Source organism: Mustela putorius, unplaced genomic scaffold, assembly GCF_011764305.1.
Source record: "Mustela putorius furo isolate JIRA1106 unplaced genomic scaffold, ASM1176430v1.1 tig00003867_pilon_pilon_pilon, whole genome shotgun sequence".
NCBI lineage: Eukaryota > Metazoa > Chordata > Mammalia > Carnivora > Mustelidae > Mustela > Mustela putorius.
The window spans coordinates 4,190,488-4,215,115 of record NW_025422019.1 but is presented as its reverse complement, the minus strand read 5'-3'; the positions used below and the strand labels follow the sequence as shown (position 1 = coordinate 4,215,115).

General features: G+C 38.5%; 1 protein-coding gene across 1 annotated transcript in view; it reads left to right on the top strand.

Moving 5' to 3' along the window:
- CNTNAP5 (contactin associated protein family member 5) overlaps positions 1 to 24,628 on the top strand; it is an 828,648-nt gene that overhangs the window by 527,455 nt on the left and 276,565 nt on the right. Inside the window, exon 12 of the mRNA XM_045066473.1 lies at positions 11,335 to 11,454. Coding sequence (XP_044922408.1) covers positions 11,335 to 11,454 — 120 coding nt within the window. The remainder of the gene's footprint in view (positions 1 to 11,334; positions 11,455 to 24,628) is intronic.

Here is a 24,628-nt window from a genome sequence, read left to right as displayed (position 1 = left end):
AAATAAGTAAATCTTTAAAAAAGAGGGGAGGAGGGAAATGCCTGGCATGTTGGTGATTTGACCAGGGAGACAGCTGTACACTAGATGGAAACCATACCATTCATATTGTATCAGGACAGAAAGATCCAGAAGATAATTTTTCAAAGAGACTGAAATCCACAGAATACCTGAAATGCCCAAATATTCAGAGAAAAATTTTATTATGACACACATTTTCAAACACATGCACAAAATGATAGAATAGTACAGTTGTTCTCTTTGTACCTTTCACTCAGTTTCAACGTTTATTAATATGCTGTGATTTTTGTTGTTACTATTCACCTCATTTCTTTTGTTTTTTTAAGATGAAGCAATGCATTTTCTTTTTTTTTTAATTTTAATTCCAGTATAGTAGACAAATAGTATCGTGTTAGTTATTAGATTCAGGTATACAATGTAGTGGTTTGACAATTCAATACATTACTCAGTACTCATCACAATAAGTATACTCTTAATCCCCTTCATCTATTTCACCCATTCCTTCAGCTGCCTCCCTTCGTAACCAGCAGTTCATTCTCTATATCATTAAGAGTCTGTTTTTTGAGTTGTCTCTTTTTTCTTTGTTCATTTGCTGCTGTTGTTATTACTTTTTCTTAAATTGCACATATGAATGAAATCATATGGTATTTGTCTTTCTTTGACTGGTTTATTTCACTTTTAGCATTATATTTTCTAGAGCCATCCATGTTGTTATAAGTGGTAAAATTTCATTGTTTTTCATGGTGGAATAATACTCCCCTGTGTATAAATACTACATCTTCTTTATCCATCCATCCACTAATGGACAGTTGGAAGGGTTCTATAATTTGGCTAATGTAAGTAATGCTACAGTAAACATAGGGGTGCATATATCTTTTCAAATTGTGTTTTAATATTCTTTTGGAAAACACCCAGTGAAATAATTAGATCAGATGATAGTTTTATTTTTAATTTTCTGAGTAAATTCCATACTGTTTTACCATACTGGCTGTATCGGTTTGCATTCCCACTAACAGTGCATGAGGGTCCCTTTTTCTCTACATTATCACCAGTATTTGTTATTTTATGTATTTTTTATTTTAGCCATCCTGATGGGTGTGAGGTGATATAACATTATAGTTTTGATCTTCATTTCCTGTTAATTACTGATATTGAGCATCTTTTCATGTGTTTACTGGCAATCTCTGTCTTCTTTGGTGAAACGTCTTTTAATGTCTTCTGCCCATTTTTAATTGAATTATTTGGTTTTATCAGATATATCATTTGCAAATATCTTCTCCCATTCAGTAGGCTGTGTTTTAGTTTTGTTTATCATTTTCTCTGCTGTACAGAGACTTTTAATTTTGATGTGGTCTGAATACTTTATTCTTACTTTTGTTTTCTTTGCCTCAGGAGACTTATCTAGAAAATTTTTGCTATGCCCTATGTCAGAGAAATTATGGTCTGTGCTCTCTTCCAGGATTTTTATGGTTTCAGGTCACATTTAGATCTTTAATCCATTCTGAGCTTATTTTTGTGTATAGTGTAAGAAAGTGATCCAGTTTCATTATTTTGGATGTAGCTGTTCAGTTTTCCCAACACTACTTTTTTTTTTGAGAGAATTTTCCCATTTTATATTCTTGCCTCATTTGTCAAAGATTAATTAATGCTATAATCTTGGTTTTATTTTTGAACTTTCTGTTCTATTCCATTGATCTATGTGTCTGTTTCTGTGCTGGTACCATAGTTGTTTTGATTACTACACCTTTGTAGTATATCTTGAATCTGGAATTGTGATACTTAGAGTTTTGTTCTATTTCAAGATTGCTTTGCCTATTTCAGGGTCCTTGTGGTTTCATACAAATATTAGGATTGTTTATTCTAGTTCTGTGAAAAATGTTGTTGGTATTTTGATAGAGACTGAATTAAATCTGTAGATTGCTATGGGTATTATGGACATTTTAACCATATTTGTTCTTCTAATCCATGAGCATTGAATATCTTTGTATTTGTGCAGTCTTCAATTTCTTTCATTAATGTTTTATATTTTTCATAGTACAGGCCTTTTACCTTTTTGGTTAAATTTATTCCTAGATATTTTATTATTTTGGTGAAATTATAAATGAGATTTTTAAAAAAAATTCTCTTTCTGTACCTTCATTATTAGTGTATAAGAATGCAATGGATTTCTGTGTATTGATTTTGTGTCCTGTGACCTTACTAAATTTACTTGTCAGTTCTAGTAGTTTTTAGGTGAACTCTTTAAGGTTTTCTATATATAGTATCATGTTCTCTGCAAATAGTGAAATTTTACTTCTTCCTTAATAATTTAGATGTTTTTAATTTCTTTTTCTTGTCTGATTGCTATGGTTATGTTGACTAAAGTGGTGAGTATGGACATTCTTGCCTTGTTCCTGATCTTAGGAGAAAATGGTCACATTTTCCCCATTAGGCATGATATTAGCTGTTGATTTTTTACATATAGACTTTAGTATGTTGAGTTATATTCCCTCTAAACATACTTTGTTAGGTTTTTTGTTGTTCCTGTTTTTGTTTTGTTTCTGTTAATGTGTGATATATGTGTGAGCAGGTGGGGAGGGGCAGAGAGAGAGGGAGAGAGAGAATCTCAAGCAGACTCGATGTAAGTCCAAAGCCAGGCATGGGACTCAATCTCACAACTCTGAGATTATGACTTACCCTGAAATCAAGAGTTGTAAGCTCAACCAGTTAAGCCACTCACATACCCCAAAATTATGCTCTTGTGTTTTGTGTGTGTGTGTGTGTGTGTGTATTGCATGCTTTTTCTGCATCTATTGAAAATACCATATGATTTTTAATCCTTTATTTTAATTGATATGATATGATTGATTTGCAATATTGAATCACTCTTGCATCCCAGGAATAAATCCCACTTGATCATGGTGAATGATTTTTTTAATATATTATTAGATTCAGTTTGCTAATATTTTGCTGAGGATTTTTGCATCTAGGTTCATCAATGATATTAGCCTATTTATTTATTTATGTCTTTATTGTTTTGGAATCAGGTCAATGGTGACTTCATAGAATGCATTTCAAAGACTTCCTTCCTCTTCTCTTTTTGGAATAGTTTGATAAGAATAGGTATTAATAATTCTTTAAGTGTTTGATTGATTTGCCTTTTAAGCCATCTGGTCCTGGACTTCTGTTTCAAGTTCTTTGAAAATGGATTCAGTTTCATTGCTGGTCAGGAGTCTGTTCAAATTCTCTTTCTATTCCTCATTCAGTTTTGGGGAGTTATATGTTATTAGGAATTTTTCCATTTCTTCTAGGTTGTCCAATTTGTTGGCATATAATTTTTCATGATATTTTCTAATGATCCTTTAAATCCCAGTGGTGTTGGTTGTTATTTCCCCTCTTTCATTTCTTATTTTCCTTATTTGAGTCCTCTTTCTTTCTCTAAGTCCCGCTAAAGGTTTATCAATTGTGTGGATCTTTTCAAAGAACTAATTTCTGGTTTCATTGATCTGTTCTACTTTTTCTTTCTTTGTTTCTATTTTGTTTATCTCTGCTTAATCTTTATTATTTTCTTCCCTCTAGTGGTTTGGGGTTTTGTTTGTTCTTTTTTTAGTTTCCTTAGGTTTAAGGAGAGGTCATTTATTTAAGTTTTTTCTTGCTTTTTGAGTCAGGATTGTATTGCTATAAACTTCCCTGTTAGACCAACTTTTGCTGTATCCCAAAGATTTTGAAACATTGTGTTTTCATTTTCATTTTTCTTCATGTATTTCTTGATTTCCTCTTAGATTTCTTGGTTGACCCATTCATTGTTTAGTAGAAACTTATTTAACTTCCATGTATTTACCCCCACCCCCAGCAAGTTTTTTCTTGTGTTTGGTTTCTAGTTTCATAGCATTGCAGTTGGAAAAGATGTGACTTAAATCTTTTTAAATTTGTTGAAACTTGTTTTATGGACTAATATGTTATCTATTCTGGAGAATGTCCCACGTGCACTTGATAACAATTTGTATGAATATGCTGTTTTAGCATGTTATGTTCTGCATATATCTGTTAGATCCATCTGGTCCAATGTGTCATTCAAAACTATTGTTTCCTTGTTGATTTTCTGTTTGAATGATTTATCCATTGATGTAAGTAGGGTGTTAATGTCACCTACTATTACTGTATTATTATCAGTTCCATCCTTTAATAGCTCTTTTTGTATTTGGATATTCTCATGTTGGATGCGTAAGTATTCACAATTTTTCTATCTTGTTGGATTTTTTTTCTTTTTGATCATATAGCGTCCTCTTTTGTCTCTTTTTACAGTCTTTGTTTTAAAGTCATCTTGTTTAATATGAGAATTGCTACCCTGGCTTTCTTCTCACATTGTTTTGGATGATACATAATTTTCCATCCCTTCACTTTCAGTCTGCATGGGTCTTTAGATTGGAAATGAGTCTCTTATTGGTAGCATATAGATGGGTCTTCCTTTTCTATTATGAGACATTTTAAAGACAAATTGTGTACTGATGATTTTATTACTACTACCCTAGTACATGTTTCTTTTTTCTTATTATTTATTTATATATATATATTATTTATTTATTTATTTATTTTCAGCATAACAGTATTCATTGTTTTTTTACCACACCCAGTGCTCCATGCAATCCATGCCCTCTATAATACCCACCACCTGGTACCCTGACCTCCCACCCCCCGCCCCTTCAAAATCCTCAGAATGTTTTTCAGAGTCCATAGTCTCTCATGGTTCACCTCCCCTTCCAATTTCCCCCAACTCCCTTCTCCTCTCTATCTCCCCATGTACTCCATGCTATTTATTATGCTCTACAAATAAGTGAAACCATATGATAATTGACTCTCTCTGCTTGACTTATTTCACTCAGCATCATCTCTTCCAGTCCTGTCCATGTTGCTTCAAAAGTTGGGTATTCGTCCTTTCTGATGGAGGCATAATACTCCATAGTGTATATGGACCACATCTTCCTTATCCATTCGTCCGTTGAAGGGCATCTTTGTTCTTTCCACAGTTTGGCGACTGTGGCCATTGCTGCTATAAACATAGGGGTACAGATGGCCCTTCTTTTCACTACATCTGTATCTTTGGGATAAATACCCAGTAGTGCAATTGCAGGGTCATAGGGAAGTTCTATTTTTAATTTCTTGAGGAATCTCCACAGTGTTCTCCAAAGAGGCTGCACCAACTTGCATTCCCACCAACAGTGTAAGAGGGTTCCCCTTTCTCCACATCCCCTCCAACACATGTTGTTTCCTGTCTTGCTAATTTTGGCCATTCTAACTGGTGTAAGGTGATATCCCAATGTGGTTTTAATTTGAATCTCCCTGATGACTAATGATGATGAACATTTTTTCATGTGTCTGATAGCCATTTGTATGTCTTCATTGGAGAAGTGTCTGTCCATATATTCTGACCATTTTTTGATATGATTGTCTGTTTTGTGTGTGTTGAGTTTGAGGAGTTCTTTATAGATCCTGGATATCAACCTTTTGTCTGTACTGTCATTTGCAAATATCTTCTCCCATTCCATGGGTTGCCTCTTTGTTTTCTTGACTGTTTCCTCTGCTGTGCAGAAGCTTTTGATTTTTATGAAGTCCCAAAAGTTTATTTTCACTTTTGCTTCCTTTTCCTTTGGAGACATATCTTTTAAGAAGTTGCTGTGGCTGATATCTAAGAGATTACTGCCTATGTTCTCCTCTAGGATTCTGATGGATTCCTCTCTCACATTGAGGTCTTTTATCCATTTTGAGTTTATCTTTGTGTATGGTGTAAGAGAATGGTCGAGTTTCATTCCTCTACATATAGCTGCCCAGTTTTCCCAGCACCATTTATTGAAGAGACTGTCTTTTTTCCACTGTATACTTTTTCCTGTTTTGTCAAAGTGGTGGGGTCTTTGCCTGGTTTGGTGATCAAGAGTCTGGAGTTTTCCTTCTGCTTCAATTTTTTGAAACATCTTCAGGAGAATAGGTATTATTTCTTCTTTGAATGTTGGTAGAATTCTCCAGGGAATTCATCAGTCACTGGATTCTTGTATTTTGGGAGGTTTTTGATCTCTGCTTTAATCTCGTTACTACATATTGGTCTATTCAGGTTGTCCGTTTATTTCTGATTCAGTTTTGGAAGTTTCTGTTTCCCGGAATGCATCCATTTCATCTAGGTTGCTTGACTTATTGGCATATAACTATTGATAGTAATTTCTAATGATTGTTTCTATTTCCTTGGTGTTAGTCATGATCTCTCCCTTTTCATTCATGATTTTATTAGTTTTGGTCCTCTCTTATTTCTTTCTGATTAGTTTGGCCAGCAGGTTATCAATCTTATTGATTCTTTCAAAAAACCAGCTTCTAGTTTCATTGATGTGTTCTATCGTCTCTCTAGTTTCTATCCCATTGATCTCTGCTCTAATCTTGATTATTTATCTTCTTGTGTGTGAGGTTGGCTTAATTTGTTGTTGATTCTCCAGTTCTTTAAGGTGTAAAGAGAGCTGGTGTTTTCTGGATTTTTCAATTTTTTTGAGTGAGGTTTGGGTGGCTATGTATTTCCCCCTTAAGATTGTCTTTGCTGTATCCCATAAGTTTTGTACTGATGTGTCTTCATTCTCATTGGCTTCCATGAATTGTTTAAGTTCTTCTTTGATTTCCTGGTTGATCCAAACATTCTTAAGCAGGGTGGTCTTTAGCTTCTAAGTGTTTGAATTCCTTCCATACTTTTTCTCATGGTTGAGTTCCAGTTTCAAAGCACTGTGGTCTGAGAATACGCAGGGAAGAGCCTCAATCTTAACATATCAGTTGAGCCCTGATTTGTGACCAAGTATGTGGTTTATTCTGGAGAAAGTTCCTTGTGTGCTCAAGAAGAATGAGTATTCTGTTCTTGTCTGGTGGAATGTTCTATATGTATCTATGAGGTCCATCTAGTCCAATGTGTCATTCAATGTTCTTGTTTCTTTATTGATTTTCTGCTGGATGATCTGTCTATTATTGAAAGTGGCATGTTAAGATCCCCTACTATTAATGTATTCATATCAATACTCTTTATCTTGATTAACAGTCTTGTGTATTTGGCTGCTCCCATTTTGGGGGCATAAATATTTACAACTGTTAAATCTTGGTGTATAGACACTTTAAGAATGATGTAGTGTCCTTCTTTATCTCTGACTATAGTTTTTAGTTTAAAATCTAATTTATCTGATATAAGAATCACTACCCCAGCTTTCTCTTGAGGTCCATTGGCATGAAATATGCTTCTCCATCCCTTCACTTTCAGTCTGGATGTATCTTTGGGTTCCAAAGGGGTCTCTTGTAGACAGCAAATGGATGGGCCCTGTCATTTTATCCAATCTGCAACACTGCATTGTTTTATGGGAGCATTTTGGCCATTCACATAGAAAGTGATTATTGAAAGATATGTTTTTATTGACATCATGTTGCCTGTGAAGTCCTTGTTTCTTTAGATTATCTCTGTAAATTTCTGTTCTATGCCACTCTTGGGTTCTTTCTTCTTTTACAGAACCCCCATTAATATTTCTTGTACTGCCAGCTTGGTGGTCACATACTCTTAAACCTTGCTAGTCTTAGAAGCTCTTTATCTCACCATCTATTTTGAATGTCAGCCTTGCTTTATAAAGTAATCTTGGCTGCATGTTCTTCTCATTTAGTGCCTTGAATGTGTCTTTCCAGCCCTTTCTGGCCTTCCATGCTTCTGTGGACAGGTTTAACCTTATTCTGATGGACCTTCCTCTGTACTTAAGGATTCTCTTCCCCCTAGCTGTGCTTAAGACTTCCTGTCTGAAACTATCATTCATGAATTTCACAATTAAGTGTCTGGATGTGCAAAAAACAGATCTGGGGATCCAGATCTCAGGGTTTTGCAAGTTGCTGCCAGCCCCAGAGATCCCAACCAGAGATAGTGCACTGAGTTTTTAAGCCTGGGCTGGGAGTGTTCAGACTCTCACCAGGACTTAGAGGCCATTGGCTAGTGGCCACACAGAGTTCTGTCAGGCATAGGTGGGGACCATGGTTCAGACCCCAGTCAAGCAGTGCACATTCAGAATGCAAAAGGCTGTTGTTTTAGAGAGCACTGGCTGGTGTCCACATCAGACTCCATAGTGCGCGCTGGCAGGAGTATGCCTACCTGAGTAGTGGTGCAAGCAGCAGAAATCTGGGGACTCAGGGACTACTGCCTGTAGGCTTCACTGCACTCTCTGGCATGGGTGGTTGCCACTGGTGGCCATCCTAAGTCTGTGGGCTTAGGCCCATGCCTGTGACAGCCCAATTCTACCAGTTGCCTCTTAATATCTTTTGCTCTTGTTGAGTGCTTTTAATAAGACTCCAAGTTAATCATGGTCCCCAATCACAGGGCACTCTTTATTGGGGTATTACTTTCTGTAGGTCACTTTTAGTGGCTCCCTCCCCCTTCTGTTTATTGTCTGATATCAGTCCGATCATTCCCATTCTGCTTTACCTCTCTACTGATGTCTTCTGACCCCTTAGAGATCCAGAAGTGTATAATCCTACATCTCAGGCTGATTTCATGGGTCTTCAGAGTGTTCTGGTAGATAATTAGTTCACTTTGGGGGACCAGTTGAAACAAGATCTTCTTCTTCTCTGCCATCTTGCCCCTCCTCCTCCAAAATTTAAAATGTAAACATCCAGAAAGTTTTAACTTTCATCTCTGTCCCTTCTCCCCCATTCTTCCTTTCTCTCCTTAGGTATCCATCTATATTAGTTGTTACATGAATATTTTGGGAGGCATTTTAGAGATTTGGTAGTGAATTAGGAGTTAAATTTGTGACCAATACATAGACAACTAGACAAATGGGAGAATAATGCAGTTATTAATTATGAGAAAAATTACATTTGTTTCATAAAAGGAAAATTAATCACATTGTAAGATTTGTTATTTGTGAATGGCTTGGATGTTGTCACATCACTGTAAACAGTAACCACTAATCAAACTAAAATTATAATGCAACTATATTTGAGGTATGGGGGATAGAAAGTTCTTTGAATGTGGGGGGTTAAGTAAAAGCCAAATTATTATCTTTGTGTTGATAAGTAAAAAACATAACCTATATAAATGAAAAAAAAATCAAGAAGTAGCAGTTTGGACATGCTATTCAGAGATACAAATAGTTAATACCAAAAGAATGAACTAAGAACTAAAAGTCATCATCTTTGCAGGAGGTAGGACTTGTTGGTTTTTCATAAGGATCCTTGGGATTATCTTGAGTATCTCTTTGAATCCTTACTAGTTGTATAAGGTAGGCTCTTTTTTATACTTATAGCCCCATGATAAAATTAATTATTTGAGAGTTTATTAACTATGTATTGCTACATAATGACTTATAACAAAACTTGACATCTGAAAACAACATATTATTACCTCATATTTTCCCTGGGTTCTTGAAATTTAGCTGGGTGTTTCTGGTTCAATCTCTCCTGGAGTTGCAATTAAGATGTTAGCTAATACTGCAGTCATGTTGGTGTTTGACTGTGGCAGTCTGCTTCAGAGCTCACTCACATGGCATACCCAGAAGCCTCCAAGCTCATTCATGTGGACCTCTTCCTACAGCAGCCTCAGACCAGAGCAGTTGGCTTCTCTGACAGCAAGTAATCTAGCAACACTCAAGATGGAAGCCATCACCTTTTTAAAATCTAGTCTTGGAAATGACATCTATTACCTCTGTCATAATCTGTTAGAGGCACATCCATAAGTCTAGCCTACACTCAAGTTGATGAACTTCAGGAACAAAATATGAATTCAAGATGAGTTATCTTAGAGGTTGTGTACCACAGGAGAAGTGGCTTCTCCCAGTTCCCATAAGTGAGTGTAAGTGGTAGCCTGATTTCAGGGCTCACAGTTATTAACCACTATGTAACCCCCACATTGTTGCCTGTGTGGTATTTACTCTGCATGTGAAAGCAGCACCTCCTTTCACACCGCCACCATCTTGGAAATGAAGGGGTGGTGAGAGGGATAACGCACATAAGAGCTGACTCTCTTATGTTTGGTACGCACCCAGGTGTGTCAGGTTTGAGCAAACAGAAATGAGCTATATGTTATGCTTTGTATCTGTGATGCAAACTATAGCCTCTGGTTCAGAAAGTGTGCATGACTGCAAGAGAGAATTATAGGAGTACACAGATAACCTTGAATTCACTCTAATTTATGAAAAAGTCAAACCCTCTCAAGCTTTAGAACTTTATTGGTAATGAATTATCTGAGGCACCCCTTACACTTGATCATGACAAAGTGCGGCTTCATATTTTTGGGATGGGGCATTAGTCACAGGGGCATGTTGGCTAAGGTGAGGAGTTGGTGCTATATCTTTAAAGTCTTTGGGAGCCATTGAAGTGTTTTAAGCATGGGGGAATGACATAATTGGATATGTACTTGCTGCTCTGAGCTATACCATTTTGTCTAAAACATCAGATGACATTCTACATTCTCATGCATGAGACAGCAGATGCCTCCTTTACACGTCACCAAATTCATTCATGTTACTGTAATGAGATTTATAAATTTCTCATATCTGCATATCGGTCAAAGTACCCTATCTCAAGGCACCCATGTCTGTCTCTTTCTGTGCACATAACCACCTGTGTGGCTACAGCCAGGCCGTGAGCTTTCTGTGGCACAGAGTGATTGCCTCACTCATGGTCTGTTGTCAGGTGGCAACCACACTATTGACACATGTTAGAAACACAATGAATATTGTTAAGTCAAATAGACTCAACTTAGTTGGACACCTGCTCTGTTTTAGGTACTGTATTGAGCTCTGGATATAGAGAAGTAAGATAATGTCATTTTATTTTATTAATAAAAAAGTCATGATCATATATATTCATTCAGTCTTCATCCATTCATCAAACATTTTTGAACTTCTCTGAATGTGGCATTGTGCCAGGTGTTGGAACACAGCATCACATAGCACAGGGCCATTGCTCTTACAGTTTCCGTGACCACTGTTGGGGACAGAACAGCATATGATGATCCTAGCTCATTACACTCTGTGGGTACAGAGTAAGGGCTCATACGTCAGCAGAGAAAAGGGCCAAAATTGACAGAAGGGGAGACTTTTTGGAGGAACTAACATCTGAGTGATTCAGAAGAATGGATGCTAGGAGGAATGGATGTGTGACTCCACCAAGTATTGGGAGACTGGATTGCTAAGACCTGGGTAAGGGGAGTGGGAAATGAAGGCTATAGAAGGGGGTGGAATCAATAGTGAAAGTAAGCGATTAGTAGGAGTTACTGATCCCTCCAGAGTGATATCCAGAACCAAGCAAAGCTTCATGTCTGCTGTCTTTGTTTCTTTTCAGCCCTCTACGAGCAATCCTGTGAGGTGTACAGGCACCAAGGGAACACAGCTGGTTTCTTCTACATCGACTCTGATGGCAGTGGGCCACTGGGACCCCTCCAAGTGTATTGCAACATCACAGGTAAGGATCAGAAACCCCATTCATACTTAACCTAGCTATGGGATGGTACAAAGCAAAGGGAAGACAACAGGAAGAAGACATTCATAAATAAAAAATTAGAGAACCAATTTCTGTGATGGGGGGTGGTATTTAAGTAAGTAGTAGACATTAACAGCTGGGTTACCTTCATGAGAGAGGAAGTTAATGGTCTTGATCACACTCCGTCAAATCAAGAATTAACTCTGAGGTATTTTCTTTAGAACTTGCCAAGGACGTTTTCTCTCTTAAAACTCTTTTAAAACTAAACAAACAAAAAAACAAAACTCAAAATCAATAAGGAGCCCTGACTCAGGGAGTGGGAAAGTATGATTCGTGTCTGGCCCTGAGGATGGTGTGAATCAGATATGCTCTCTGAGCTTCAGCTGTTCATCAGTGAAATGGGAAAAGTAGTTCCTTCCTCCCAGAGTTGAAAATGAGACACAATCATGAATATCAGAGGAATTGGCCAGGCTACTTATCCAATAGATGCTTAGTAAGAAAAGTGAGCTATTTGCATTTTCCTGGCCACTCCTTTCTAAAGTGCACAAAGACATAGTAAGAATTAATTATTGCATGGATTTAGAAACAATATACGATCACTAAATTATTCTGAAAAATAATTCTTCAAAGCCAAAACCTGATGTAATAGTTCCTTAAAAATACAGCAGTGCAAGTACCCTCTCCATTGTGAGTGTCATTAATTAGCACATACACATTTTTGTGTGTTTGTTTCAAGCACTGGCCTTTAGAAATGACAACAGAATCATGTAATAAAGCAGAAAAGTAAGGAGGGTATTAAGACTCATTGAGTCCTCAGGCTTCCTTGCAACAAGGCAAGCACATTCACCAAGCTCTTTCTGTAGCCACAGGGTGCCCGGGGCACTGAAGACACGCAGAGAATTAAGACACAGCCACTCTCATTTGTGAGGCCGTAGTAGCAGGGAAAATGTCATGCAATATCGCAGGTAGAAAAGCAAAAAAAGCATTTCAAAACTGGTGATTACGGGCACTTACCGATTTGTTCTTCTGGATACAAACAACCACACTTCTTCTGTAGAATATGTTAGTTACACAGAATTAGATGCATTTCATTGCATTTCCTTAATAATTCATCTCTCCAAATTGCATATGTGCTGGCTGCTTTTCAACTTCCCTATATCATAATTAGAAATTATGTTATAGTAAACTGTAGTGTTAACCTATGGGTGAAGAACTAATTTTCTCTGTGTATCTTGAGTATTTTCAAGATGGAATTAATACACGGAACTCCAGTGATTCTTGTTAACAATTTAGATTTTCTAGTTTAAGAAATTCAAATTCAGTAAATGCCCTGTTACCCACTTTGGGAGCTGAACTGAGATTTACAAATACCATCTCTTGCACTCCTCACAATAAAAGCCTGAGGTAGATATTTTTATCTCTATCTTACATAGAAAGAAAGAGAATATGAGATTTTCATGACTTGCTCAAAGTAATAAATACTGGGACTAATAGTCAAGACTCAGGAAGCAAAGAAAACCTTCTGGTGCAGTAATAATTTATATCACTCAAAGATTAATTGGGTACTTTGCATTGCTTATGTTTTGCTTTTGTTATAAAATAAGTCAATATTAATTATAGAAAATTTAACGAAAAAAGCAAGATCTGAAGAGATTGTTAAAGTCACCTTTAAACCACAATCGACAGATTACTACTGTTATTTTATTATATGGATTTCCTTGGGATTTTTTTTTTTCTGTGAATGTGTATGTGTGTCTCTTCTATGAGTGCATATATTTTTATTTATTTATTTTTTATGTGTGTGTGTGTTTTTTTAAGGTTTTATTTATTTATTTGTTTGTTTGTTTATTTATTGGACAGAGAGAGAAAGAGAGAGATAACAAGTAGGCAGGGCAGCAGGCAGAGAGAGAGGACAAAGCAGGCTCCCCACTAAGCAGAGAGCCTGATGTGGGGCTTGATTCCTGAACGCTGAGAACATGACCTGAGCCAAAGGCAAAGGCTTAACCCACTGAGCTACCCAGGTGCCCGTATTTCTAAATATATATTTTAAAATCATGAATTTAATAGATAAGCATAGACTTGCCCTTATGTCATTAAAATATATTTTGAGATCAAATATATACATTAAATCGGCCTTAAATTATTAAACTCTTCAAAATAATATAAGCACAGTGACGAGGGTATAATTGATTCATAGGTCTCATTTACATGGCGCTTCCTGCCACTTTAAAAAGACTACCTTTCAGGCTTATGTATGATATTTTGTCCAGGAATGGCTAAAGAGGAATGCTTACGTGTATTTAAATTTGCTATTTTGCTGATGTGATACTGAAAGAATGGGGAGCTTGGAATCTTGTCCTGGACTTCATAGGCTTGGTAATACATGACTGGGGATTTCTTTTACATATGCTGTTTTGGTTACATGTAGTTGTGGAGCATCGGTTTTGCTTTTGATTTGTTTTTGTTTTTCTAGAAGAACTATAAAAATAAAAACAAACCTTCTGTACAGGCTAAATTTCATAATTCTCATATTTAACTGACACTCATTTTAATACATAAACATCATGATGATCAAACACATATTTTTGTATTTATAATTGTTACTTGTTCTTAAATAGGAGTGACTTGTGACACCAGTGTAGGTATAACAAAGTGACCCAGGGAAGAGAGAGAAGGAGGGAGAAAGGGAATGGACAATCGGAACTGAGGGAACAGAACAGTGTGCAGTGGGGTGGGAGAGTGACTTGTTCTGTGTTTAACTCCAGTTTCTGAAAACACAAAGTTGCTGTTCTCTGCACTTTTGAGCAACATCACTGGGGTAATCACACAGAGAGTGTAAATGGCTCCAAACGGCAGGGGACCTGGATTCTCTCTCTGCACCTTGTGCCAGTCAGCTGAGTGCCCCTTGCCTAGTTGCACATAAATAAGACCTGGGATCCTAAAATAAGGACCTGGTGCCAGGTGGTCTCACAGGCCTTCCTCATTTAGCATTCCTTTAGAGATCATTTGAGATTTGACAGAAAAGAAGATGTTTCTCCTAATAAATCTACACACACCTGCAAATAGGTATCATGAGGGTAAAGGACAGGTTTTTAGATCAGAAAACAGTAAATTTGAATCACAACTGCATCTGTCTTCTCAATGTGCCCTGGGGGGACACATTCTTTTATTCTAGGTGGCACCTTATTCCTCCCTGGGGATTTATGCCTGTGCATCTTACTTAGCACCGGGTGATCTTGGGAAGATGAGCTCTCCACATATTCACAAAGCAATGGCCCCATTCACTGGAAAGCAGTGTGATCTCTGCATGGGGACAATATGCCAATTCATGGAAGTAACCTAAGGGGGGTAATTAGGCTTATTTATAAAGTGGACCGAATCTGAACCTCTACACATTTTGACCGTGTGCCTGTTGTTCTGAGTTGGTTCACCACAGCACTAGCGGGTAGGAGAGAGGGAAAACCCACTGTGGAGTGTTGAATGAAATTATGGATGAGGAAGATAAAAAGTTTCTGCAGGAGTGCAGAGTTGGCCTACTTCTAACATCTCTATATATGATTTACTATTCCATTCAGCCCAATATAAGTTTACACATTTCAGGCACTTTGCAGACTGCGAAGGATACAAAATAGCATCTGCATTAGTTTCTCCAGGCTGCTATAACAAATTGAGTGACATAAAAATACCTAGAAGTATATGTGTCACCGTTCTGGAGGCTGGAAGTCCAACATCGAGGTGCCACAGGGACACACACTACCTGTGTACCCTGTAGGGGGGAATTCTCCCTTGCCTTTTCTGGCTTCTGCTGGCTTGCCTAACCTTGGGCATTCCTAGGCCTTAGCAGCAGCACTTCAGTGACTGCCTCCCCAGATTGTCACCCGGCTTCCATAGGAAAGAGTCACACTTAGCCTTCTCCTTTCATGTGTCTGTTTCTTCTCTTCTTGTAAGGATATCAGTCATATTGGATTATGATCCACCCTAAATTGATTTCATCTTAATTGATTACATTTGCAAGGAACCTATTGCCAACTAAAGTCATGTTCACAGGTGTCAAGGGTTAGTACTTCCACACATCCTTTTGGACAGAATTCAATCCATAAGTGTATCATTTCAGTCTCCTTCAGAAGTTAATCATGGAGAAGCAACAACAGCAATTATAAGGATCACGACAGGGTGTGTACAGTGTTCTGGGAGTCCACTGGAGGGACAGCTAATCCAGCCTCCTGCACAGTGGAAGGGCTTTTGATCTAAGATCTAGGTGGGGAGTAGGAGTTGCCCAGAAAAAAGGGCAAAGGAGAGCACTTTCAGGAAGAGCAAATGAATGTCAGGAACAAATTCCAAAGGTCCCCTAAGCCTGCATATTTATGGGGACCAACAAACTCACCAAGATGAGTTGGAGTTTAGAACACTGAGGAACTCATCAAGCTGAATGAGTAGAAAAGGATCACATTTTCTTGAGTAGGGGCAAGCAAAAGCTGTTGAAGGTCCATAATCCAAACTATAGTTTCAAAGCAAGGAAATCTACTAAGTCAATTCTGGGGAAAAGAAGGAATGTTTTATCATAGACACTTGCTGAACATGCAGACTAGTTAACTGTCTCTGAATGAAAGATGAACCACTTTCTGAGCACTAGTCAGAAGATGCCATGGTCATATCATGCATAGGCTTTAACACTGTTCTCTTATCTTGAGGACAGCAGACCACTTATAGGCCTTGCTCAAATTAGAGACTGTTTACAAAAGTGTGTGCCTACAACAGGAAATTATGGGAAGAGGACTACAGAGAAGAGCTAGTAACAGAGGGGTTGTTCCCACCATCATGCGCATAAAGGTGAAGGGAGGGAGTGTTACCAGAGTGAGAAGGAGGGCAGCATGTGGAGAAGCCATGCCTTGTGAGAACTATGACCTCCTGTAGGGGAATAGCCAACTAGGCGCTTGGGGAATGCTCCATCTCTCCTTGTTCCTTCCAGTCTCTTCCCTATTTCTTCACTGAGCAAACCCAGCTAGAATTCAGAAGGCAAGAGCAATTGTTTATATAATGTTTCTCATCAGTCTTCCTGGGCACAGAGAAGGCAGCAGGCAGATGGAGAGTGCATTGGCTGGGGGCAAATGGAAAATATCAGTGTTAGCCTGTTTAAAGAACTGTGCAAAAAAGTCTGGGGGAAAAAATGATTAGAATTCATCAAGGAGCAAGGATGGTGGTGAGGCAGGAGCTATCAGTGAAATCCCCAAAGCATGCAAATATATGAAGCATGGATTTGTTCAATAGATTCCAAACTGAAGCAGAAATACATCCCTTTGCAGGTTATATGGGAGTGAGGTTAAGAAGAATGCAAGAGGGGTGCTTGAGTGGCTTAGTCGGCTGAATATCCGACTTGATATCAGCTCAGGTATTGATCTAATGCACCTTACATTGATCTCAGAGTAATAGGATCAAGCTACACAATTGGTTCCAAGTTCAGAATGGGGTCTGCTTGGTAATGCCCCTCCCCCTATCCCTCTGCCCTTCCTCCCACTTTATCTCTCACTCTCAAATAAATAAAATCTTTTAAAAAAGATGAATGTGAGAAACACAAGCTGAACAAAAGACAAAGAAAGCTAACAAACTAAAAGTTGGTAAGTCAATCAGTTGGTGAATAACTGAGAGACACAGAGACCACTAAGGGAAACCATGGCATGGCATACTAAAACACAATGTTTTGGTAAAGGGCACACCTGGGCCCTGTGCCACTAGTTGGTTGTAAAAATCTCCTAGACTGGGTGTGGATAATTTTAGCAATGATGTGACGTTTGTGGTCATCCTTAGCTATGTCAATATAATTGGGCTAGTAGGGGAGAGTGCATTTAAGACAACAAGAAATCCAGGAGGACTCAGCATTAGGTTCCTGGAAGAAAATTCAAGTTGGGCTTGCAGAGTGAGTTGGAGGCTATAAGGAAGTGAGGGAGTTGCAGGCACTGGGATCAATATAAAGGAGAAGATAGGAATAGAGAAAGACCAGGGCACAGAAAGTAGTTGAAATTAGTGAAACCTTGAGGAATCTGTGCAGGAAATTGGGGTTTAAAATAGGAGAATGAGTCTTTTCAGGTATTTCCTGCTTCCCTCAGTACAGTGGTTAATTTTACGTTTCAACGTGGCTGGACCATGATACCCAGATATTTGGTCAAAAATTATCACTAATATTTCAGTGAGGGTGTTTTTTTGGTTGTTGATGTTGTTTTGTTTTGTTTTGTTTTTGGATGAGATTAACATTTAAATCAGTGAACTGTGAGTAAAGCAAATTATCCTCCAAAACATGGATGGGCCTCAACTGATAAATTCAAGGGCTTGGTAGAAAAGAGCCTGATCTCTACCAAGCAGAAAGAAATTCTGCCAGCAGATAGCCTTTAGACTCCAACTGCAGCTCTTTGCCAAGTCTCTTGCTTTCTGGTTTACCCTGCAGGCATTGGACTTAAAAACCCTCCATGATCTTGTGACCCAATTTCTTGAAACTGATCAGTTGATTGATTGAGAAACAGAAGATAGACTTAGATAGATATAGGTCTGGGTAGATAATTACACTCACATCCCGTTGGCTCTTTTTCTCTAGACAGCTGGGCCTAATAAATTTGGAGTACCTATAGTTTAGGTATTCTTGTTCTGTGCTCTCCTCTCCTCTCTGTGTACTTCTGCCGTGACACCAATCATACTTCATTGTAACCCACTAGTGTTTACTTGTGTGTTCCCATGGATCTTTGAGCTCCTTAATGGAAAATGAGGGACAGAATGTAATGAATCCTGAATCTGCTTTATGTATGCTCCAATGAGTTCAGTGTAAATGGAACGCTGAAAAATCCCAGCCAAATTAAAGATTAATTAATACCTTTCCCCTTTTTTTCTTCCCAATCTTGCTAATTTATCTTAGATTAATCCCATTAAATCAAGAGCAGTTTGGAACTGTGGCTACTGCCTCAACATCTGATTTAACTGGGTTTGAGACATTTCCACTACATGCTATGTCTTCCACAAATCCAAGAATGCAAGTGCCCACATGTTCCCCATAGCCTTTAAGAGTTCCCATTAATGGCCTTCCCCAAATCCCTTCTTTTCCTCAAACACAGGAATGACCAGTGGGAATACCACATGTTTTGGATTCACATTGGAATTCAGATTCTAGTACTGGCACATTCCAGCTACGTGACCTTGGACAGGTCATTTAGCATTTCCGGATCTTGGTTTCCTTATCAGTGAAATCAAGAAGTGAAAATGTTAAAAATAGCTGCCTTTACAATTAATGTGAGGGTTAGAATATATATGCAAACTTCCCAGCCCCCAAGAGCAAATGGTCATGAAATTGGGTAACCAAACACCCTGATTTGATTATTAATTATGTCCTCATTCTCTCTCACTGCTTGTCCTAGTATAGAAGATAACTGTGTAATCATCCTAGCTGTGAAATATAGTTGTCTCCTTTTGCCAGAAATAAAGTCTGTGCTCCTTCTGCAGGTGCCGTGAGATTTCTGAGGTTCTAGGAGCCTCAAGGGAGCATTTGTGAGGGGAAACTTCTAGTATTGATAAATCAGAATTAAAAAATGGGGCATTCTGACAAGATATTCCTTAGAACTTGACATTTAAGCTTACTTTACACAGTTTCTATTTTGCCATTTTTAATGTTAACAGTTCATCTTGTCACCATGTTCAAAGATGTTTCCCAGCCTTACAGTGTTTTTCCTCTGCACAGAAGAATTTCATATTGGTATGCAAAACTGTTTGTTTAGAAGCACTAAAAAAAATACATTTATTTTCTCTCTTGATGGATACCAACCCAATTTTGTGTATCTAGACCTATACAGCTATCATCAGGCATTTCAAGGAGTTTACAAGGAATGTTTCATCAAATTTCTAAAGCAAAACTTGTTTTTCATTCTCAAACAGCTCATAATCCATTTGCAAACCACCTTGCAAGTCCCCGTATCTTATCACTCTTGTTATTATGATGCTCTGTTTGTCCCTTCTTTGGCAGTAGGCTCTGTTTTCATTAAAACTCATCAAAGCATGCATAATGGAGTAGGTAGAGAAGCTGCAATTGAAGTCTCTCTAATATTCCTGCACATAATTGTGCAGTGTGTTTGCAGGTAATAGATTATTATCCAGACTATTGATGGAAAGAAAGAAACGTGTCCATTCAGTTGGCTCTAACAGCCTTGCTTTCAAAGCTAAAACAATGTTTGTGAGTTTACAGTTTGTGTATGGGCTGCACAAAGGTCTGTCAGTGTATGAGTTATCCATGACATCATGACATTGCATGGAACCAACTTATAGCACATTTATCTCTCGCTGAGTTTCTTAGTATGCTGTTAATTTTTGGCAGCTGTATTTTACACCAAGGAGAAGAAGAATTCAGTTGTTGCTGTCTTGCACATCTGTAATAAAGTTCCATCCTCATACCTCTTATTGGCATCCCCCTGCTGGCTTCTAGCCCAAACACTGCATTTCCCAAACACACACACACACACACACACACACACGCACACACACGCACACACGGACATAAGCACACATACACAGCACAAAAAGGAAGAATTAACTTCCCTGCCAAAGTCTTCTGCAAGAGCAATTGAGGCTCAAATTCTTAAGCTTGCCTTTAATCATATGTTAGATAGCCATCATTGCAGAGGAATGGTTGCCAAATCTTGTCATTTGATTATGGACTACATACTGTTGTGCTGGATATCTTCTGGGTACTGGGTTAATTCGAGACACATAGACACATCACTCTAAAGTGTGCCTGGGTGGCTGGCTCAGTGGGTTAAAGCCTCTGCCTTCAGCTCAGGTCATGATCCCAGGGTTCTGGGATCAAGCTCCACATTGGGCTCTCTGCTCAGCGGAGCCTGTTTCCTCCTCTCTCTCTGCCTGCTTCTCTGCCTACTTATGATCTCTGTCTGTCAAGTAAATAAATAAAATCTTTAAAAAAAAATGACACATTGCTGGGAAGTACCTGGAATTATTTTTACTTTGCAAATATGTTAATAAGGTTAATAAGTTACAGAAATGGGATTCCAATTACAGCCATCAAACCTAAAACTGTTCCTTTGTCAGGTGCGTTCTGTCTTACCAGAGGATACTAAAGCCTAAGAAGCACTCTTTCCTCTTATTTAAATCAGTATGCCTTGCTGGTCTGCTTGGGCCAGCCACTGATGAGGCACTGAGAATGTAAAAATGATTAAGATATGGTCCCCCCAAGTCTACAGTGTTTATAATCCCTTGTCCTTGTTGTACAAAACAAAACAAAACAACAACACCCGAGTCCTCAGCCTTCCCCACTCTGATTCATGTTCCTCCTACAGGTAGAGAGGTCTTTTGAAAATACAGGTCTAGGGGCGCCTGGGTGGCTCAGTTGGTTGAGCGACTGCCTTCAGCTCAGGTCACAATCCTGGAGTCCCGCATTGGGCTCCCTGCTCAGTAGGGAGTCTGTTTCTCCTGCTGACTTTTCTCCACTCATGCTCTTTCTCTTTCTCTCATTCTCTCTCTCTCAAATAAATAAATAAATAAATAAATCTTAAATAAAAGAAAAGAAAAGAAAATACAGGTCTAACTGTGCCTTTCCCCAAACCCTTCTTCTACCTGTGCAAATTCCAGGCTCCTTAATCATGGCTCACAATTTTGAAAGTCATGGTTATGAGGGTAAGTGAGTTCATATGCATTAATTAAAAGTCTTAGAACAATTCCTGGTATTTATTACATCCTTCAAATTATTATAATTAATATCTATTATAATTATTGTCTTGGGACCATGTGCAAGGCCCTTAATCTTTGTATCTCAGTTCCTTTGTCTGTATATGAAGGGTGATGATAACAGAATTTATGATTCGTATGTACGCAATTAAATGAGCTAACATTTTGAAGAATGGCAGAGTGTGACTGACACAAAGCGGATAGTGTAGGAACCATAGGCCTTTCCCCTTTTCTTCATTTCCCTTCCCTAGGAAACATGTCCACTGTGTCTCTAGACATTAGGCTCAGCTCATCCTGGGAGGGAGCCCACAAGCTGTGTCGCCGTTCCTGGGTAACACAAGCACCATTTCCTGCTTGAGACTCACTCATGGGTGACGTATGTGCTGTGGCTCACTAGCAGTTTAATCAGTTGGACTAATACTTATATTGTTGCTTATGTTTCAGAGGGACAATTTGCTCTCCAGAAATTGTTTTCCGTTTTAGGCTGAAGATGAATGGCAATTCAACAGGTTAGAGGAAGGAAGCCTTTTGTTTGAAGTATCTGTTTCCCTGTTTGATAGCTTATGCTATCCATCCATCAAGGTGTGGTGACCTCATAGGGATTCCAGCAGACTGGTCTCTTAGGTGGAGCCAGGGAGCAGATCTGCTTGTGTTGAATGCATGAGTGTTAAAGTGGTCTCTCTGGGCTAGTGGCAGACGGCATAATCTCCTGCTAAATTGGGCCATTAAATAAAACTGCTAAGTCATAAAGCTGTAGCATTACCCTGAAATTAAAGCATTGTCACCTTTGAATTGCCAAGAATTTTAACAGGCACTTAGAGAAATTCCTTTCACACACCCGTTTAGCACGGCCAGTTGACTCCGACCACATGGATGAGAACAGAAGGCTCAGGACAAAAGATGAGAGAGTGATTGCAATGTGATTTTCATTCATTCATTTGCTTATTCACTCATTCACACACACACACACGCACACACACACCCTGCACTAATGCAATCACTGATTTCTTGAATTTCTTTATTCATCTCTCATTTATTTACTCATTAATTCTCTCATGTATTTACTTCCACATTTATTTTTCATATGTGCAGTTATTTATACATTATTCGCTCGTTCTTAAGTCAGTTAGTCATTCAGATATTCAGTTGGTCATTCAGAAATTAAGCCATTCACATAAACTTTTGGGAACTGACTGATTTAAGGGCCAAGGTTACAAAATGCATGTCTGTCCTTGTCCTCAAGATCTCACAGTTGGAAGAGGGAGACAGATATTGTAAACAGATTATTTACATATGGTGCAAAAAATAAAATAGAAGCCAGTAGATGGTACAGAAATAGCACAAGGAAGGAAGTGGTTGAATCAAGGGTCCAAGGACACGGTGATGGTGGTTGGAGATGTCCCTGAAGAGCTGCTCTCTGCTGGGTTTTGTGGTAGAAACAGCTAACATTTAATTGAGCATCTACTGATACAAGGCACCACACTAGGCACTTTACTTTCATGATGTCATTCAGTTTTCTTGGCAATCATGTGAAGAAGATACCATTCTTTCCATTTTATAGAGCAGGACACTGAAATTTTGAGGGGCTGAATCACTTGTCATGGGTCTTACAAGTTGACATTATCTTGGCCAAAAGTTGGAACTAGCTCTGCAGTTCCTATCACTGGGTCCCTAGGACAGGTGACACAAGCAAATAAAGACTCGTGTGTCCAAACAGAACCTTTCTCTGGCTTCCCCTGGCCTGTTCTGCCCTCAGCCATTGGCCAATATCACAGTGGAAAATTCCTCAAGGAAGTGACCACGATGGAATGAGGTCTCTATAATACCTACCACCTCCCTGATTATCACTTTCCTCATCTTTAAAATGGGGATCATCATACATACCCTTCAAAGTTTTCTAAATATTAGATGAGAATTATATAAAGCAAAGGTTTTTATATTTTATTTCCCCAAAGAATGACCTGGGATAAAGATTTAAAATTATATTTTCTAGGATATCCCCAGCCATGGTAATTCAGTAGGTTTAGAATGGTGATCAGAAGTAGCATTTTTATAAGCACCTAAAGATAACAGACTTTGGGAAATATCGCCATAAAGTGATTAGCATAATGCTTAACTCTTAAAAAATCCCCATGCTTATTCATTCCCACTTCTAAGAGGGGGCTCGTCAGTGACTAAAAGACTTGAGCACAGAGCCTATCCTGATCTTTCCTGGTAGACCTTTCACAACACATTTTTATTGTGGATACCTAGCAAAACCCACATTTTAGTGCTGTGGGGAAAAGGGCCCAGTCTGATCAACAAGTATTTATTGATACTGCTTTGTGCTCAGTGCTGTACAAGCTACTGTAAATCATTAACCTTTATGCCTAAGGGTCTCGTATTTAATTTTCAGCTCTTAAAGCACTTTTATCTATGTCATTCTTTTTAAGGTCATGTAATCATCTTGTAGATTTGACAGCCATGGAATCTCAGGCACATTAACTTCTAAGAAACTCAGTTTCCTCATCTGTATAATAGGGATGATCAGTTACTCTTTCATCAATGTGATGATGTGTAGATTAAATAAAATCAAATGAGTGACACGCTTAATAAACTCAATCCAAGATGTGGCATTCTCGAAGAGCTTTTGAAATAGAGGCCATCATCAGCAAGTACCCTCATCATGGGAGGTTCTAGATGCTGAAAGAATTTAGAGACAGAAATGATTAAGAAAGCCTTCATAGGAGATGTAGTACTTAGGTTTGATCTTGAAAGGTAGGTGTGCCAAGGGGGTGCAGAAAGGAAGAAAGGGAGAAAAATATCAATCTTTGTGAGCTCAGGAGGGTCATGGATGTGGAGATGCAATGAGCAGGTGCCTATGGACCCTTGGCCTTCTCTAAGGACTCCTGGATCATCTGTGGATTCTCATGCAGTGCTACCATTAGGCTGGACAATTTCCTTGTCTGGAAGAGTAAAATAGCAAGTGGGAGTCAAACATGCTTCCTATAAAGCTTACTTGCTCTTACTCACTTTTCCTCTGAGCCCAGGATTCTAGGGAAAGATGATGAATCAAAGTCAATCTAGACATTCCACACTTGATCTTAGCCAAAGGGTTGAGAAGCGAGTCCACAGGGAGGGGTAAAAAAAAAAGAGGCAATATGTGCTAGAGCTTCGGATTCCCTTCTCTTCAGAGTAGGGAAATCAGAGGAGACATTCTCTAGGGCCCTTTTTCCTATTACTCAAGTCAAGGATGCACCCATCAGCCCTGTGTTCTCAGTATGCAAGTGTTTGAGTATGTTATATGTATTTTCAGGGAGAAGTTGGTAAGAGACATTGACTGGTTAGACTGTCCATTGAGACAATTTCCACATGGAGTTAAGAGTGCCAGCTCTGAGAATTCTGTCCAACCCTCAAGCCTTGTTCCCAGTTCTGTTCTTCTGGAATACCTATTCCTCACCAACTT